This window comes from Sciurus carolinensis, chromosome 2 (assembly GCF_902686445.1).
Source record: "Sciurus carolinensis chromosome 2, mSciCar1.2, whole genome shotgun sequence".
Lineage (NCBI taxonomy): Eukaryota > Metazoa > Chordata > Mammalia > Rodentia > Sciuridae > Sciurus > Sciurus carolinensis.
In genome coordinates, this window is record NC_062214.1 from 79,355,213 (window position 1) to 79,374,806 (window position 19,594).

Sequence of the window (19,594 nt, forward strand, 5' to 3'; positions counted from 1 at the left end):
TATTTTAAAAGAGCACATAATTGTGGGCAAGAATCACTATGGTGACTTAAGAAAAAAGATGTGGGTTAGTTATCATTTTTCAGATTACTAAAATGATATTCCTGAGTTATCAACTGTAAATAACTATGATAAAGTCTTACTTGTGTCCAAGAGCTTTCAACAGCTCCTTACAAATTCAAGCTCTTCCTCCTAACAGTTTTTAGATACACAGAACATAGTCAACCATATTATTATGTATATAGTTTAAAAAATGCTTTCTTACATTGACCCATTTGAGGTAATAGTCAAATCTTGAATTCTTTCAAGTAAACATGATGCTCATTAAAACTGCAGCTTGTGCTGGGCAATGCCACTGTCAGATTTAAGCCATTCTAATACCCCATTTTAGAACCTAACCAAAATTACAACTAGAAATCATCTGTCTCCCACATAGAAAAGTGACAACAGGGGCTATCTTTTTTATTTAACCACCCCTGGCATCTACTACAAGGAGCATAGTTAATAAATATTTGTTGACTGAATGGAAACAAAGTCTTGGCTGAAGTTTATTCTCATGGATTGTCCCCCAGCATGGGTCTCCTTACTTCAACTGTTCTCTATTTGTTTTGCATATATGATTAAGTTTATTTATGTTACAATCTAGCCCTGTTGGCGTGGGAGGAGAATTTTTACCAGGATCATCTTGGCATGTAGAATTTTTATTTTAGGGAAACAGAATTCTAGACGTGTCTGAACTGGTCTAGTTGAAGATATATTTTAAGGTTGCTGGTGTTGAAGGGTTTTTTTTTTTTTTTTAATGCATAAATCACATTTTCCCCATTGGCACTGATGTTTTCAGAGCTCAGTAAAGAAACCTGCCATCCAACTGTGAAATCTGACTGGTTTTGGACCAATTCATTTAGAAGCTACAAAGAGGTAGTGCATGCATTTCTTCAAGTCAGAAGTTAAGCCTGTTAAAAGTTTTATTATCTTTTATATCAAGCTTCCATCTGAATGGATAAATGCAGTGGTGTCAGAGCTTCTCTGACTTCATGAAAGATAAGTTCATAATTCAAACTGTACATTGTTATGCATGAATTAATGTGTCATATTCTGAAATATATGTTCACAGAGTCATTACACAGGACTCTCAGAAGTAGTCCACGTAGTGAGTTAAAATCAAGTGTTTTGTCTCACAGCGCACTTTTGACAATTACTGAGGTATTAAAGTAGCCTGACACTCCAGCCCAAAATGTGCCAGTCACACTGTTTGGTAACAACCCAGAAAAGGGGGCCTGCTGACATATGAGAGTGGGACTATCAGGGGCCAGAATGAAGTGGACAGAGAGAGATTCAGGCACCAGAACGTCATGAACCAGTGAGATGGCCAGAACCTCATCAAGCTAGTGAAACCTCACGTTTCTACACACAGCATGTCAGAGCTGAGGAGGGTGCTTGTGGCCATCTAACACCTGTGTTCTGAAGCACAGATAGGACACGCCACGCGGGAAGCTAGTGGTGGAGCCACCACTCCAGCCAGGCACTCCCATGACAGACCACTGTCCCTCCTGCCAGCAGCATGTCTTCAGTCAGTAAACAGTGGCTTCCGTTTCTTTCAGTCCCCAGCTTAAATGAATACGAAAGATTGGACTGTACACACTAACTACGTGAAAACATAGTGAAACCTAAATTTTAAAATGTGGGGCTGAGGATATGGCTCAATGGCAGAGCACGTGCCTTGCAGGTAGAAGGCCTGGGTGTGATCCCCAGAACCACAAGGGAAGAAAAAAAAATTGAAAACGTTTTCTTGTAGCATCATAATTATTATGTACAATAATTACCTTACTGTCTTTCATCCCAGCTAAATGTTGGATGGCTCCAGATATTCCGACAGCAATATAAAGTTCCTGAAGCAAGAGATCATATTATTAATATATATTTATATTATAGCATAATTCCCAAAGTGTTTGCCATTAGAAACTTCGTAGGCAAAAGATATGTTAAGTAAAACAGATGAAATATGTATTACTTAAATTATGCTTTCCCTTTTCCCTAATCTTAACCCAGTTCTCTTTTTCCAATGAATTCCTATAGCCGTGGTGGTATAATAATAGATACTGGATAATGAGAATTGTTAAGCATGTACTATGTACTGAACACTGTGCTAAGCATTTTACAGCAACTCTCTCCATTTCAGAAATCTGAAGACCGCTTTTTTCACCTGTGGCACTCATTTGGATATACCGCGCAACATTGCTGAATCTTCCCATCCACGATAAGTACACTTTATATATTAACTTGCATATTATATTCAAATATATTAAAATGTACTTTGATTTAGCTGTTTGCCTTCTCACAAGAGCAATTGTGAAAATGGAATGAGGAAATATTTATTAAAACTTCATATTTAGGAAAAGCAGAAATACAAATCAGTGTCAAGAGGTTAAACACACACACACACACAAAATCTCCCAGAACAAAAAAATAACAAATTTCTTAAAGGCATGGGCTGAATATTTCCAGCACCTTACTAAAGGGTCCATAGTTTCTCAGTTAATGTTGATGATGATATTTACCTCTTCCTGATCTTCTCCCCCTAATAATTAGAAGAGAAGGATGACTGACTACTGTTCTAGCCCCTTATTTAAAACGTTTAGAGTACCTATGTTTGATAATTAAACTCACTACCATCACGGAAAACTGATTTAACCAGTGCTTAATTAAAAGAACTCAGCTGTTGCATTCTGTCTACTAGGTATGATTAAAGCTCCCGCTGAAAACCTTTTTCCAAACATAAACTGAACTAACATGTCCTGACTTGGGTAGGAGGTACACCTAGCATGTAGCAGACTGACACTACTGTTTGGTCATGACTGACATTAAGTCTTTCCTCAAGATGGACAATATGGGAAGCACTGAGGGTGGCTCTGTCACACTTAGTTTTATTACAGATAGTTCAAAGCCAGTGACAGTGTCAGGTGGTCCCACCTTGTGTTCTGCACTGCTTGTGATCTAATTTAACAACTTCTCACTCTAAAACAAGAGAGCATTTCAACTAGGATCTGGGAATGATGCTAATGACTCCTAATGTTATGATTTTTCATAGCACTTAAGTATATATGGCCACAGTCAAGTCAATTCCCCACTCTTTTTTTTTTTTTTTTTGGTGCTGGGGATCGAACCCAGGGCCTTGTGCATGCAAGGCAAGCACTCTACCGACTGAGCTATAGATAGCTATAGATAGCTCAGTCGGTAGAGTGCTTGCCTTGTAAGCACAAGGCCCTGGGTTCAATCCCCAGCACCCAAAAAAAAAAAAAAAAAAAAAAAAAAAAATTCCCCACTCTTAATGTGATGGGCTGACAGATCTGGCTCCATGAGAATGTTATAGGTCAGACTATAAGGGAAATGACTAGACGGACTCCATTTTGCTCTGAGACTCCATGTTATGTAGGAAATAAGCTTCTCTCATGGGAACACCCTGCCTCTGTACCCATCATAAGTTACTTAGCGTGACATGTTTAGCAATACAAAATAACAATTCTTATGTAGTGAAAAATTGCTCTCTTTTGATTCCTATTGCTCCTAAACAATGTACCATGCGAACGGTGATTGTGAGGATGTTAGTAACCATTCTTTAGTTTGTACCTAGGTAAGGGTCGTTTTGACCCACTTCCCCCTCTGTTGATGACCTCATGTTAGTTTGTCAATTCAAATCATAGCAGCAGACACTAATGATTGATGTGATTTTTGGTATAAGAACCCCTACAACCCTATGGTTGGGGCTATTTTCCCAATAGCCATTTTTTGGGGCAATAGGCACTTTTTGTGTGAGACAGCTGGCCAGCTTAATAAAGACTCAAATTTGGACTTCTCAGTGGTAATCGGTCTGTTCTTAAGTTGTGCCCCATAACATTGAGTCTCAGTTTCCCTAACCGTAAACAGAGGAGGACCGGTCCCAGCATTGGTGCTCTTCCAAAAGGTCCCCAAGATACTCCACAGGTACATATGCTCAAATGCTTCCAGAGCAGCAGGAAATCTCTATATAACATAGAAAAAAAGTAATATGGTCCCCAAAGTAAGTTTGTCATCTAAAAAATGAGCTGAGCTTGTTTTCTGATTCAACTTGTTCTATAGTCACCCTCAAAAGCCTTAAGCAATGTGGTTTAGAGAGACTGTCTCAGGGTGGGGAGGACCAATGCAGAAAGTAAAATGTATGGGTAAAAAGCTAACGTACATTTCATGGTTCTGTCTTGAACGTATCCAGTGTGTTAATCATGCCCATAGCAATGGGACAATGCAGAAAGCCCTATTGCTATATTGTCTCCTCGGACAAGGGCAGTGGAATATATGATAAACAAGTTTCTTCTTCTTCTTCTTTTTTTTTTTAATAAGCACCACTATTTTCTATTTCAGATGTACAGGCAACTTCAACCGGTGATTTTTAAGGTCATTTCAATTTATTCTGACCAGGATTTCATTCATAAAGGGACACTCATTAAATTGTTAATCAAAATACACTTAATAAAATTCACATCCAGGAAAACCAGGTCAACAGATTCTAATATAATGATTTTTAAAGCAAGTTATTTAGACACATAGAAAGGGCCTCACTAACCACTCATCTAGGTATGCTCTCAAAGCAAGCATTGGAGAAGATCAATAGTCCTATAAATAGCCCTATAAATGAGTCTTTTGACATACACGTCTGTATTAAAATGCAGCAAGTCTTAAAAGCTCCAATTCCATCATGAAATGCTAATAAAAATGTTGATTCACTCTGGCAGTAAACACAAACATAATATAAATATGTCTACTTTAAACTTCCTACCCTCCACAAAAATGGATTCCATTGACTGCAACTATAAATGTGCTAAAGAAATAACAGATCCCAGACCAAAGTCAAGTAAAGGCAGGTGCCCTGGGGCCATATCTACCTTTTTGACCAGCACAAATAGCCCAAAGGGGTCCACAGGACCAACAGGACTTCATTTCACTGTCTGGCAAACATGGTTCTCTGAATGAAAACAAAAGCACTGAACAAGAAGCCAGCAGGGATTTGGGCCGCTATGCTGGGGCTTGGATAGCTCTCTCAGGCAGGAAGGGAGGCTTTCTTCTTCCTTTTTAAAACATGTACAGGCAATTAGACTAATATCCTAGGATGCTTCCCCAAGGTTCAGAAAGCATTTTTGTATTTCAATAATAATAATTAGTATGTACAAAATTCTCTACAGATGCTAATTTATGGAGCACTTCAGATACAGCTTCACAACCTACAAGGCAATCCCTGCCCTGAGGCACTTTGCTTCTAAATTAGTAAAATAACTGGGAAAGAAAAATGAGAGAAGATGTTCCAAAGAAGAACAGCAATTAAAGGTTCAAAAAGAGGTGGATTAAAGAAAAGAACAGACACCAAAAGGAGGCGCAGTCTTGGAGACGGTCCTCGGTCCTAGCAGCTTTAGCAAAGGCAGGAAGGAAATCCAGGAGAGCGAGCCAGTGCAGATCCACCCCCAAGACTGGTAGCAGTGGTGGCTGGTCACTGTGCAGTACAAGAATGGGGACTGTGGGAAGACAAAAAGCCACGTGACAGCAAGAGGACCACAGGTTACTGTGAAATGTACAGAAGGGACAGCACATCCTAACATAACAAGCCTTTCCCTTTGCAAAACCTGAAAAATACTATGGCTATGGGCTCATCCCAAGAACTCGGGGCTGAGGTCTTACAGTGGATGGAGCTATAGGACTTGGAAACTGCTACATCTGATGTGTTTTTTAACAGGTTTGCCAGAGGAATATATTGCTGTGGTTAAGAACCAAGGCTTTGGAGTTTCATGGCTTAATTTCAAATTCCAGCTCTGCCAGCTAATAATCAACTATTTAACATCTCACCCCCACTTGCTCATCTGAAAAACTGGGATTATAAAAATTCCTACATCTTGGGTTACTATTGAGGCTTCAGTCCTCATCAGAGTTATCTGGTTTCCTAAAATACTGATGTGCCTCTCATGAATTAGGTTTATTCAAATATTATTAGTCCCCTCAGCCCACACTGGGTGGTGGAGAGGGGACATGGGGTAGTCTCAGGATGACCATGAACAGTTGAACAGTTTGTACACTGAACAACTGTAGAGGGAGACATCATTCTCAACAGTCACTACTGACCTGCATTTTTATTACAATAACTTTCCAACAGATGGCAGTACTATGATTTGAGAATGGGGTATGCTGCACACTTAAACAAAGGAGTTACTGAATAGACTAGTAGAAGTGCTAGGCAGCCAGAATCCCCTTGTGGTACAAACATCATAATTTTCTAAGTGTACTATAACAGGGTCAGTAGTGTTGGTTAGCTGATTTTATTGTTAACATTACTTTTGTAGTTTACAGTTAATTCAGGATAACTAATTCTCTGTCCCTTGTCCTCAAGAAGTTCATAGTCTAACAACACAGGTCAAGCATGGTCATAATAAAGGACATCAGCAAAGAAGTGTGACAGAGCTCCGGTCTCTTGTGCAACCCCTCACTTGCACCGGTCACTGGGGAGTGGGATGGCCTTGAAGAGCAGGAAGCACGGGGGGGGGGGGGGGGGGGTGTTAAATATTTACCCTCTGTCAAACGGGAGCCTACTTCTGCTCCCTTAGGCATTTTAATAGGCTTTTTTTTTCTGGGGCAGGGGGCGGGCACTGGGGATTGAACTCAGGGGCACTTGATCACTGAGCCACATCCCCAACCCTATTTTCTATTTTATTTAGAGACAGGGTCTCACTGAGTTGCTTACTGCCTCGCTTTTGCTGAGGCTGGCCTTGAACGCTTCATCCTCCTGCCTCAACCTCTGGAAACGCTGGAATTACAGGCGTAGGTTTTTTTTTTTTTGGTGCTGGGGATTGAACCCAGGGCCTTGTGCTTGCAAGGCAAGCACTCTACCAACTGAGCTATCTCCCCAGCCCCCAGGCGTAGGTTTTTTAATGGTTCTAATTTTATGACAAAACTTCATGTCTGAGAAACAAAAAGGTAACTAGACTGAAATCTTAATACTTTTACAGAAATCTAACAATGGCTGATTCAATACTGTCAGAGAACTTTCTGGTGGATGATTAGTTTTTGGCTTCACTTCCACTTTACCCAACCTTGAGCAGCACACCTGGATTCTAAGGGGTATTGCCTGAGCCCTGCTTCAGTTTAGTGCAGAAACCATGGGGAAAGACATCCTTTACTTGCACACTGGAATTTTAGTCCAACACTATTAAGCCCAAAACAGATATTCAACATAAATATCTTATAAGCCACATATTTAATTTAAAAACTTTAGTAGTCAAATTAAGGTAAAACCAATTCTAATATAATCTCAATTCAGACTAACCACATCACATCTCAAGTACCCAAAAGCCATATATGGCTTAGTGGTTACCAAGTTGAATAGCACAAATCTAAAATGATCACAGAACACAAGCTTTACTAGGGCACTGCAGGCTGACAGCAGATCTAGAGACAGAATGGCGTGCACTGGCTCAGAAAACCGTCTGTAGATTGTCTTCAACTCAGCGAGAGTGGACCAAAAGGGAAACTCAGTGGCGTGGCAGAGCTGCAGAAGAGCATCAGAGGCAGGAGGACCAAACCAAAGAGCAGCCGGTGGAGAGGGTCACAAATAGATAATGCAACTCCCCCAAAGGTCAGAAGCGTGGGCCACTGTGGGGAAACCACCGGTGGATGATAACTACTGGTATAGTAAGTTTTATATTCTGAAAAGCAATGCTCCAATGACCAAATTCTTCTCTCTGGTAAGTTGTATTTTTTTTTTCCTTAAAACTCTAGAAGCAGGGCTGGGGTTATAGCTCCATGGTACAGCACTTGCCTAGTGTGCGTGAGACACTGGGTTAGATTCTGAGCACCACATATAAGTAAATAAATAAATAAAGGTCTATCAACATCTAAAAAAATATTTTAAAAAAGCTCTAGAAGGACTTGAAAAATCCTCCAAACCCCACAACTCTCAAAATAAGCACCTAAAGTATTTGGGTCAAAATATTACAATGAAAATTTAAAAATAGCTGGAACAAAACAACAAAAATGGCAGTGTGTCACAACCTGTGGGATGCAGCTCGAATGATACTTAGAAAGATATTTATATAACCTTAGATGTGTATGAGAAAACAAGGATGGCAGAAACTTGGTGAGCTAAACTGGAACTTCTGTTCAAACTCCCACACAGAACTGGCATAGGATGTTGGAGGGAATTTCTTTATAAATCTATGCAGGAATACAAATTCCAGATGCAGATACCAAGACACATCAAGTTGGCCATAGCAAAAAAAATTTAAAAATAAATAAAAATAAAGTTAGAATCATGAGCTTATGACATAAACTCATAAATTCACTTTATCTGTAACTGGAACAACACTCTGCCTGCAGCAACTTCAGATCCTCTTTGCTAATGGAGAGAATTAAACATTAACTTTTTGTTTACATGCAATATGGGGATGAGCGGAGTGGGTAAATCTGAAGCATTTGTATTGCAGAAAAACCAAGTTAATATTGCTTCCTCTCTAAAAACTAAGGTTTTAAATTTCTTTTCTACCAACAGTCTCCCTTTCTGGATAGAGTTGGGGAAGAAACATGAAAAACTACATTTCTTTAAAGAAAACAATGTTTAAACACATCATGTTGCGGGTGAGGTGGCATATGCTTGTAATCCCAGTGACTCAGGAGGCTGAGGCAGGAGGACAGCAAGTTAAGGGCCAGGTTCAGTAATTTGGCTAGACCTATCTCAAAATAAAAGATAAAAAGAACTGGGGATATAGCTCAGTGCTACTGCACTACTGGGTTCAATTCCCAGTGCTAAAAAAAGAGAGAGAGAGAAAGGGAAAAGAGGGCAGGATTGATCTCCAATGTTATATGCTCAAAAACGATACCCCAAACTGCCTCGGATAGAACAAGAGTTCTCCAGAACACACTTTCTCAACCTTCCTTACTCAACAGACTACAAACAACCGTAAACAACAATGGTTACAGCTAAACATAATACATAGAACACAGGATAAATGCCAGGTTAGGAGTTAAATGAATTTATCAGATCAAATAATGAATGCCTTTGAGAAGTAGATTAACTGAACTGTATTTTCTAATTACTAAGAGCCTCCTGTGCATTAATCTTGCTATATTTCATCCTGCTGCTCATTTAAAGGACCAAACTATTTCCTCTGTTTGCCAAGTTGTATTTAAGACTCTTCTTTTTGGAAGAGGCCCCAAAAGAGAGTCTAATTCTCCATGGCTCTGTTCTCAAACAGCTCTCTGCCTGTGTTACAAGACTCTCAGGCATGATTCTGGCTAAAGTGAGTTTCACATTCTTGATTTGAAGCTGAAATTATGTCCCATCCATCAGACAAAATGTCCTGGCCAGAGATTGGCTAGTGCTTTATCAGAACTCAAAAGAGCTTACCAATCACCACAATTGCATGCACTGCCTATGATTTGTCAGTAGCCACACTGTATTTTATATATATTATCTCACTTAACTACACCACCATTATAAGGTAGAAAGTATTTCCATTTAATAGAAGAGAAAGCAGCGGCTCAAGGCAGGCTTACTGAGTTGTCCAAGGTTATACACCATGTGAAAGGAAGGCTTTTCTCCAGCCTTTACTAAGGTATATTTGAAAAAAATATGGAAAGCATACAATGCACAATTTAATATATGTATATGCTGTGAAATGATTACCACAAACAAACTAATTAACATACCTATCACCTCACAGTTACCTTTTCTTCTTCTTCTTTTTGGTGGTAAGAACACAAGATTTAATCTCTTAGTACCCAGGCAAGGCTCAGGTATAGTCAAGCATGCATAAGGCCCTGGGTTCCCTCCCCAGCACCACACACACACAAAAAGATTTACTTACTCTCTTAGCAAATTTCAAGGACTTAATTCAGCATTATTTATTATAGTCACCATTCTGTACATTCGATCCCAGAATTTATTCATCCTGCACAACTGAAACTGACCAACATCTCCCCATTTCCCTCAGGGCTGCTTGGCAACCAGCATGCTCCTCTCCTGAAAGGCGGGCTTGTTAACGTAAGTCCTTTGATTCTAGGTTCAGCACTTCTGTCCCACATATGACTCAATGGGGACAGCACTGCCTTAACTGATGTCACCAGTCTACTAAAACTCCAACAAATATATCTACATTAAGGGGGAAACCCCAAAAGAAGATGAGATCAAATGAATAGCTAACTTAAGTTTGTATATGTTAAAAAAAAAAAAAAGTACTGTCGATTTTAGCTAACATTAGCTTTAACCCTATGCTACCAGATGTACCAGTGTGTATACCATCTCCAGGCTCCTCATCACAAATAATGACCCAAGCGACACCCTTTAGCTTTATTTTCCAACAACAGTTGCGTGTCAAGAGAAGGCCTCCAGTGCAGATGTGCATTAGCCAAAAGGACACAGGCTCACAGAAGAGGCAAGACTGAAATTCTTTCTTGATTTTATAGTTGATAATGCTTGTTAGTTTTAATTTATGAAGACTGTACAGAAAACTAGCTTATACTTTTGGTTAAAATTTTTGATCTGGCTTTCAATGAAGTCAATAACTGGTTCCAAGTAACTGTTAAAAGGAAATGTCTGGAAGTAAAGCCAGAAGATTTACTTGGGAGGAAAAGTGGTAGTCCTCACCTAGCCCCTGAAGATTTTTCACATGAATGGACATTTCATACTTAGTAGATGGACTTGGTGCTTATTACAGGAAAAATATGTAGCTTGGACTTTTTAGTCTAAGTTCTCTGAAACTGTAAATATTCTTCCATAGATATAAATTCCTCCATATTCTTTTTACTAGCCCATCTTTTTTCCTAAGTCTAGGGAACCAAGTTAATGTCTTTTTCACAACCAGCCTAGTTATAAACATGCCAAAAAGCAGACAGCAGTTTATACAATTACCATGTGCTTCATCATGTGCCTATTTTTTGTCAAAATGTTAATTTAATAACCCTTTTGTTCAAATACAAAGTTAAATTTTTTAAAACATAAACATTGACAATATTGTGATATGCAATTCAAAAATTTAAATGTAAACCAGAAAAACTGAAATTTCAGCCCTTAATCTTTTAGTACTGTTTTTGAATTGAAGATTTCAATTATACAGGATATACAGGATATGAAACATGTTTTTCTTAAGTGAATATTTTCTCATTAAAATATAATTTTAATATTTAATTGATTTGCATTTACCTAATTAGCTTCTATAATAATTCTCAAATTTTCCATTATGGAAAAATATACTTCAAATATATCTGAAAATATACTTGGCCAAATGTATTCAGATAGATAATTCACATTAAAAAATATGGGTCTATGACATCAAAATACTTGGATATATAAACAAGTCTATTAAAAAAGCTGCATTTTAACAGTTTATACACAAAGTTCATTTTGACTATCAAATTTTGATTCATCCAAGTTTCTTAACCAAGTCAAAATATGCTAAATTATATATACCTATATGGGATTTTAGAACTGTAAGGAATCCTTGTGAGTATCTACATAATCTTTTTATCAATAAAAAAAATCTAGGCTACAGGAAACAGCTGGCATTAGAACCCAGGTTTCTTGACCTTCACAGATTGGTAAATGGGAAGCAGCTCATGAGAGTCACAAACAAACCACAGAAAAATATCAAACAAAAAGTTATACACAGAATTATCATTTAACCCAGAAATTAATCCTGAGGAGTATACCCCAAAGAACTGGCAACACAGACTCAAACAGATATCTGTGTATGAGTGTTCACAGCAGCATTACTCATGATGCCCAAAAGGTAAAAATAAAACAACCTAAGTGTCCACCATCATATGAATGACTAAACAAAATGTTCATGAATTATTAGACTCTTATTCAGCCATAAAAGGATATGAAATTCTGATACATGGTACAACATGGTTGAAATCTGAAATAAGTTAAATGAAATGTCAGCCACAAAAGGACAAATATTATATGACTATTTATGTGAAATAACTAGAATAGGCAAATTCACAGAAAGTAGATTAGCAATTAACAGGGGTTGAGGGAGACAGTAATAAAGAGTTATTTGTTGATTAATGGGTACAGAGTTTTTGTTGGGAGTAATGAAAATTTCTGGGAACAGTGATGATAAGTGAAGGTAATTAGTGTTACTGAGTTGAACATTTAAAATGGTTAAAATGGCAAATTTTATGTTATGCTTTCACACAATGAAAAGCCACTATCAAATGATTACTTTGACAGAAACCTTCACACAGTTTTCCATCTTTAAGAAACTTAATTCTAAGGCTGGGGTTGTAGCTCAGTGGTAGAGTGCTTGCCTAGTATGTGTGAGGCACTAGGTTCAAATCTCAGCACTGCATATAAATAAATTAATTAAATAAAGGTCCATCAAAAACAAAAAAATATTTTTAAAAAAGACACAATTCTAGAATCTTGAGATTCTGATAATTATCAAAAATAAAGATTCACATATAATAATGGAATTATAACAGAGTATATTATTTATGGGAATTCTCTGCACTATCTTCATAGTTTTCTTGTATATCTAAAATTATTCTAAAAATAGTTATTTTTTTAAAGAAAACTGAGTTGTGAAGTTCAGCCCAAGTTATACATTTCCTTTAAAATTGGAGTAGAGCTGACAGTATAGAAAAAGATAATGCCAGTAGAAAAATAATAAATTCACTATGCATCCAATCTAACTGAAAATCCTCTAAAGCAATCTCACTTTAAGGAAAAATATTGCTCTGCCCCAAATACCATTTTCCAAATTCTCTCAGACTAAGTTTTGGTTAACATTAACATATAGTTAAACTAAGTTATTAATATGCCCTTTAATCATCTTAGTACTGTTCTCTTTGGCCCTGAAGTGAATACAAGTATTGAATTACATATGCCAAATGCCAAATTATCTATTAAAATTTTTTTTCATTTGGTACAGCATCTTAGGTTCTTTGACATTCACAGGTATTTCTATCATACCTTGAAGCTATGCATGAGAAAATAAATTAGTTTTTGTATGAAAGAGTCAAAATTACATGGTGTTGGTTTCTCAGAACAGAAATTTAGAATAGTTTTATTCCTTTCAAGTTACCACACCAAGATAGCTACAACATAGATTTGCTGTCTACTCTCACTGATTTCCATGCAAGTTGTTAAATCAGATTGACTATCTTCATAAGACAAGTCAATTTATCATATCAGTGGCATCCTTTTAGCAGTTAACAGTATATATGTAAAAACAAAGAATTCAACTTTTAAAACTTTTAACTTTACATAATGGAATGGTAATGGGTAAAAAATTTCACTGAAATTAGTTCCCTACAATAAACGTTTAGCAAAAGTAGTTTAATAAAAATTAGGTAAGAAAACAAACCAAAGACATAGTTAGAACTCCTAATTTTGGGCAATTAAATTGCACAACCAAATATCTTATACATCCAAGCCATAGTTTATAAATTCTACAACTTCTCCTTTGTCATTTTAAGCTTCACTGTAAGAGCTTTGATCATCCAGGCCATGTAATTACCTTTAAGAAGCATGCTTAGGGTGTTTTCTGGACAGCAGGTCCATACAGCATTTCTCTTTGTTCTCTTGGGAATAGAACATCAATTGCTTTCAGCTAAATGCACTCACATATGAATATTTTAGTACAATTTAATGCTTCTATACCAACCCCAAAGGAACAGAGCATCAATTTGTGAACACAGTTCTCTTGGAGTTAAAAGCCAAGCTAGATAATGCAGTATGAAAGAGGTTGTCAATCTTCAGCTTTTTAGCAAGTTAGAGGGCAGCTCATAAATTCAGTCCCAGCTGTATACAAATAACTCTATGAAGTTTGTTTCTATGCAGACTTCTCAACACTAGTGAGCTTTCAAAAGAAAACTTTCAAAAGAGAACAATTTTTTATTGTTTTAGTAAATTCTCCCAAAACTACTCATTCATCTGGTAACTATAAACTGATTCCATTCACTTAATCTCAGAATTATAAATGAACAGCTGGTCTGTTGGTAAAATACCAAAAAGGAGGCAAAGTAATCTACACCAAGCAGTTACACCAAGTATAAGAACACATTTCTCTGGCATCGGATAACAGGTTCTTTCATGGTTGCAATATGCTTATGTTTTGATGGTTAGAAGGTAAGGTCAGCATCATCAACAAAGCTAAAAGGATGCAATCCAGAAACAAGTATAAAACCGGAACTACCACCAAATATGCTGAGCCTTAGAAAGACATAATAATTAAATCCTGGTCATAAAATAAATCTGAAACTCTTAAGCTCAACAAATATCAATGTGCTAATAACAAAATCCAATGAAGCTGTCAAACATCAGTTACAGAAATAATTCAATGCTTGTTCACAATTTCAAAAGAAAAAATAATCTCTTAATAACAAAAGAGAATTTGTAATAGTAACTAAAAATAGCTAACATATAGCATTTACAACATGCCAGGCAGTTTTAAGTGTATTGTGTATGTATGAGTGTGTGTGTATGTGTGTATGTTTACATGTGTGTATATATATGTGCACATATATACTAATTTAATCTTTACAACTACTTAATGAAAAAAGGACTATTATCACCATTGTACAGCTGAGAAAAATGTGGTATAGACAGGTTAAGTGATTTGTCCAAGGTCAAACAGTATGTAAGTGGTTATGCAAAAGAAAAGAATTCAGGCAACCTGGCAAGAAAATCTAGACTTTTAACCATCTTTAACCATTATATGACACTGCTTTATTGTAGGGAATTTTTCTAATCTGATACAGGTATCCACCAAAAACAGACAATAAGCACCAATTACATTCCTATATATCTAGAATCTTTATAACAAAAGTAGGAATTAGCCTGAGTGCATATTTAAGGTGCTTATGAATCTGAGTGAGACTATTAGTCTATTCAGCAGTTACTTTCCAGGCAGAATCATATCTTATGCTCATACTGTATAACTATAAGCACTGGAAACACAAAGAAACATCCACTTTGAGATTTTTTTTTCCATCTTACCACTTGATCTAAGGCTTTGGACAATGCTTCACAGTCATCTATTTCTATAGTTTCAGGAGCCAAGAGAAGTTGGTGTTTTTTTTTTTTTTTTTTTTTTTTTTTTAATCTGATAAAGAGCCCCTCTGCTAGCTCATTCCCACACACCTTGACACTACTGAACAACAATTGGGATTACAGATCCCTGTCCCACCTCTCATTATCAAATCTCACATGAGTGATTCTTCTATTACTATGCTATCATTTTTTAAATGGCTTTATAAATAAATTATGGTCATGGATAGAAGGCCAAATATTACAAAGATGCAACTCTCTCAAAGTTAACCTATACATCCAATGTTCCTCACTTTAAACTTTTGCCATCTGAATATTTGTTATAAAAGTTATGATTATCAGCTATTAGTTATTTGCCTTTACTATGTATCTTTAACATTTTCTCATTATTTATACTGTGGTACATGTTTGGAGCAGTGTAAAAGAAATATCTGATAATGTATGGTAATCACTGCACTCTGTCCAAAATGGACCAACTAATGAATTTAGTAAGTATTAAATAACTAAGCAACTGGTGTTTTAAATGCTTTATATTATGCAGAAAATCTTGAGATTCTTATATAGGTGTTGAAGAAGATTTTGAAACTAGGGGGAAATTATTTAAGGTGTTGAATGGAAGAGGAATTAGTTATTAATACTCATGTTTTTAAGGTAATAAAATATAGACTTAGATACTCTGAAGCTTCAGTGTTTACAAAATTTCTGGAACAGACTAAATTTGGGTAACAAGCTATAGCTACATTTTCAATCAAAACCCAACTCCAGAGCTCAACTAACGAATTCTAAAAACTTCAGAAAAGGTGAAAGAACCAAGAATAGCTAAGACAGGTTTGGAAAGAACTGGGACAGGAGTGCTGCTCAACCAGATAACTTTATCATAAAGCTTTAAGAGTACTGGTACAGCAATGAACAACTGACGAATAGGACAGAATAGAGAACCAGAGAGGCTCATGAATGTAACCTCCAGGTAAAGAGGTGACGCTACAGGCCAGCGGGAGGGAGGGCAGTGCACAACAAATGGTGCTGAGAAGACCGATTAGCTGTGTGCCTGCTGTACACCACACAAAAACCACATCAAGCTGAATTGAAAAATACAGGTTCATATCTTTATGACTGTATCTTAGAAAAGATTTAAGAGACAGAGTACCTTGCAAAAAGGGAAGAAAAAGTTCTACTACATTAAAAGTTTCTATCACAAAGTAAGATTTTTAAAAACAGAAGAGACATAAACTGAAAGAAAATGTGTGCAGTACAAACAACCAACAAAATATTTTTAGCCAGAACATAAAAAGAACTTCCAAGAATTGATAAGAAAAGGACACAACAATTCACTAGAAAAACTGCAGAAGATATGCACAAGAAATATTCCAGGGAAATGACCATAAGTGAATATTTAGCATATGAAGATGCCACACTAGCAATTACAAAAAAGCAAATAAAGAGCATAGTGAGATTGAATGCTTATCAGACTAATAAGACATTTTTTAAATTGTGGTAAAACATAACAAAATTTACCATTCTGATAATTTTTAAGTGTATAATTCTGGAGCATCACTTTATATACACCTTACACAATTACCACCACCATCCATTTCCAGAATGGGATGAAAACAAAGGTGACTTAAAACTGTTGGTAAATGTAAATTGGAATAACCACTTTGGAAATAATGTGTCAGATTCTGGTAAAGTTGAAGATTCCCTATAATTGTACAATTTCCTTCACTGGAATTTCTCAGTAAAACACTAACATACAAGAAGAAATGTGTAAGAGTCTTCATGGTAACATTATTCATAAGCAAGAAATTATAAACTACCTAAATAAACACCTATTAATAAAAAAATGAGTAAAATGTGATATATTAATATAATGGAATACCAGACATGAATGAAACACAAGTAAAAAAAAAGCTGCCTGAATTAACAGGTGAATCTCACACAGAATTTGCTAAAATAGGAGAAAACAAAACATATAGTATGCTACTGATGTAAGGTTTTTAATGCTCCCCAATTTTTTTCATCCTAGCACACAGAAAACAGCACCTATATGGTACACTGTGGCAGAGAAATAAGGCTGGTGTGCTGTTCTGAAGGCTGAGAGAATCAACATCTGGCCCACTATCGTCCACAGTATTCAAGATGGAAAGCTCAGCTTCATAGTCGTCTGTAGAAACATAGTAAAAGTTAAAACTAAATGTAGTAGAATAATCATCATCATGTATAGGGTACTGGTAACTGTTGAGGGTAGGGAAGGGTAAGCATTCAAGAAGACCTGAGCTTTCAACTACAATATTACTTCTTAAATTTGGATGTTAGAAACATAAATGTTTACGGTTTTATTCTACATGATTTTACATATTTATATAAATTTATATGTAAAAATTTCAAATTTCAATGAAGAGGATGGGAAATAAAGTGAATATAGCAAATGTAAACTACTTTTCCAAGCTGAGCCCGGCAAAAGAAATAAAAGGGGTGATAGCTAGAGAGGAAAAGAGACTGCCAGGTAGACAAGGGTTCTCCTTCTGAGGTTACAGAAGAGGAGCCAGTAGAGAAGAGAGACACTGAGTCCAGAAGAAGCTGGTAACTAGTGGGGAACCATCCCAAAGAAGGCAGGAAATGACAGCTCCAGAAGACAAGCGGAGAGACCAGCATTAAACAAGGAAAGGATCGTGTCATTCTTTAAAATACGTGGATAGCCTAGGTTTTTGTTTTGTATCATTTCTGCTTTTGAAGAAAGTACAGTAAATTTGCTTGTGAAATAGAAGGAAAGGTCAATGTCCGAGAAAAAGAGAATGATAATAAGTAAGGGTTTTAAAAAATTGGTGACCATTTAAGATAATGTAGTTGAAATATTAAAGAACAAAACCAAAATTCAGTTCAGGTAGATATATTTATGCAGAACTACCCAGGCTATGTAAACCATCAATTTTTTTCTGGACAAGTGTTCTTTATAATGTCCTCTATACTCTAGTCATTCTGCTGAGACTCCCTCAGAAAAATGAGAAAGGGAGAAAGAGCTGAGACGGTAGCATACTACATACACCACCCAACCTCACTTCTTTCTGGGTTGGGGGGGGTAACTGGGGGACTCAGGGATACTCAACCACTGAGCTACATCCCCAGCCCTATTTTGTATTTTATTTAGAGACAGGGTCTCATTGAGTTGGCCAGCACCTCATTGTTGCTGAGGCTGGCTTTGAACTTGCAATCCTCCCGCCTCAGCCTCCCAAACCACTGTGATTATAGGCATGTGCCACCACACCTGGCTCCAACCTCACTTCTTCCTGATAAAATTTCATCTGAAGAAGGATCCTACAATTAAATTTACAGTCTGCAACTTTGCCTTAGCATAAGCCTAAACAGAAGACACACACACAAAAAAATTTCTGCCCCTCATGAAAATGCACTTAATATTAGGCAATTGGCCCACAGTCAGAGACATTATAAAACAGTTCTATGAAACTACTATCCTATTTATAGTAAAGGTATTGTTGAGGATGTCAATCAATAGTGTCCTCTTTATAAGGACTCAAGGGATACATAGCTCTCTGATCTTGATACCAGTCCAAATGATACTTCCCACGTGCAATTTTGTTTTTACCTTTGGGATACTATTAATCAGGGCACTGATCTTGTTTCCCAATATAAATTGCCTTCTAGAAAACCCAATGCCAAATTTGCAGCCCATATCTAGCAAGTGGACAGGACCACATAGATTTTATTTAAAATCTCTCCTCTAAGCTGGGCACAGTGGTGCACGCCTGTAATCCCAGAAGCTTGGGAGGCTGAGGCAGGAGGATCACAAGTTCAAACCAGCCTCAGCAACTTAGTGAGGTCCTAAGCAACTTAGCAAGACCCTGTCTCAACATAAAAAATAAAAATGGGCTGGGGATGTGACTCAGTAGTTTAGTTAAGTATCCCTGGGTTTAGTCTCTGATACAAACAAAACAAAACAAAGAAACAAACAAAAAACTAAAAAAACTCTCACCTAGTTTCAGTACATCTTTATCTAACTTTTCTCAAGACCATTCAAACTGTCACCCACCTAAGGCAGAATCTGGCTATCATAAGTAAAGGAGTAGGGAAGAGGGCAGGGACACTGAGAAACTTTTGAGGTCTAGGTGTAGAGGGTCTTCTAAAGACAGGCTAAATTGGAACTAAGATCATTCCCTCAGAAGAAACTAAAGGGCAAAGAGATATGACAAGATTCAAAACTTGACTCTAAAGTGGTCTGTACTGGGGGTGGGGGTACTGTAACTAATATTATCAGGCTAATGGATAAAAATGGAATATAAAATATGAAAAAATAAAATTAGAATATGACTGACAAAACTGGCATGTAAAATATAAGTATTGTGGCTATATAAGAGAATATTTCTATTCTTAGGAAATATACACTGAGAAAATTTAGGGGTAAAGGGCCACACTGTTACTTACTGTCAAACAGTTCAGGAAAAATAAATGTTTATGCATATACGTACACCCACACACATACACTGTATTATTTGTAATTTCGTTTATTTATTTATTTATTTT

General features: G+C 36.7%; 1 protein-coding gene across 1 annotated transcript in view; it reads right to left on the reverse strand.

Annotated features, from left to right (window-relative positions):
* Etfa (electron transfer flavoprotein subunit alpha) overlaps nt 1-19,594 on the reverse strand; it is a 70,986-nt gene that overhangs the window by 7,839 nt on the left and 43,553 nt on the right. Inside the window, exon 10 of the mRNA XM_047540088.1 lies at nt 1,821-1,886. Within this exon, the coding sequence (XP_047396044.1) occupies nt 1,821-1,886 (66 nt within the window). The remainder of the gene's footprint in view (nt 1-1,820; nt 1,887-19,594) is intronic.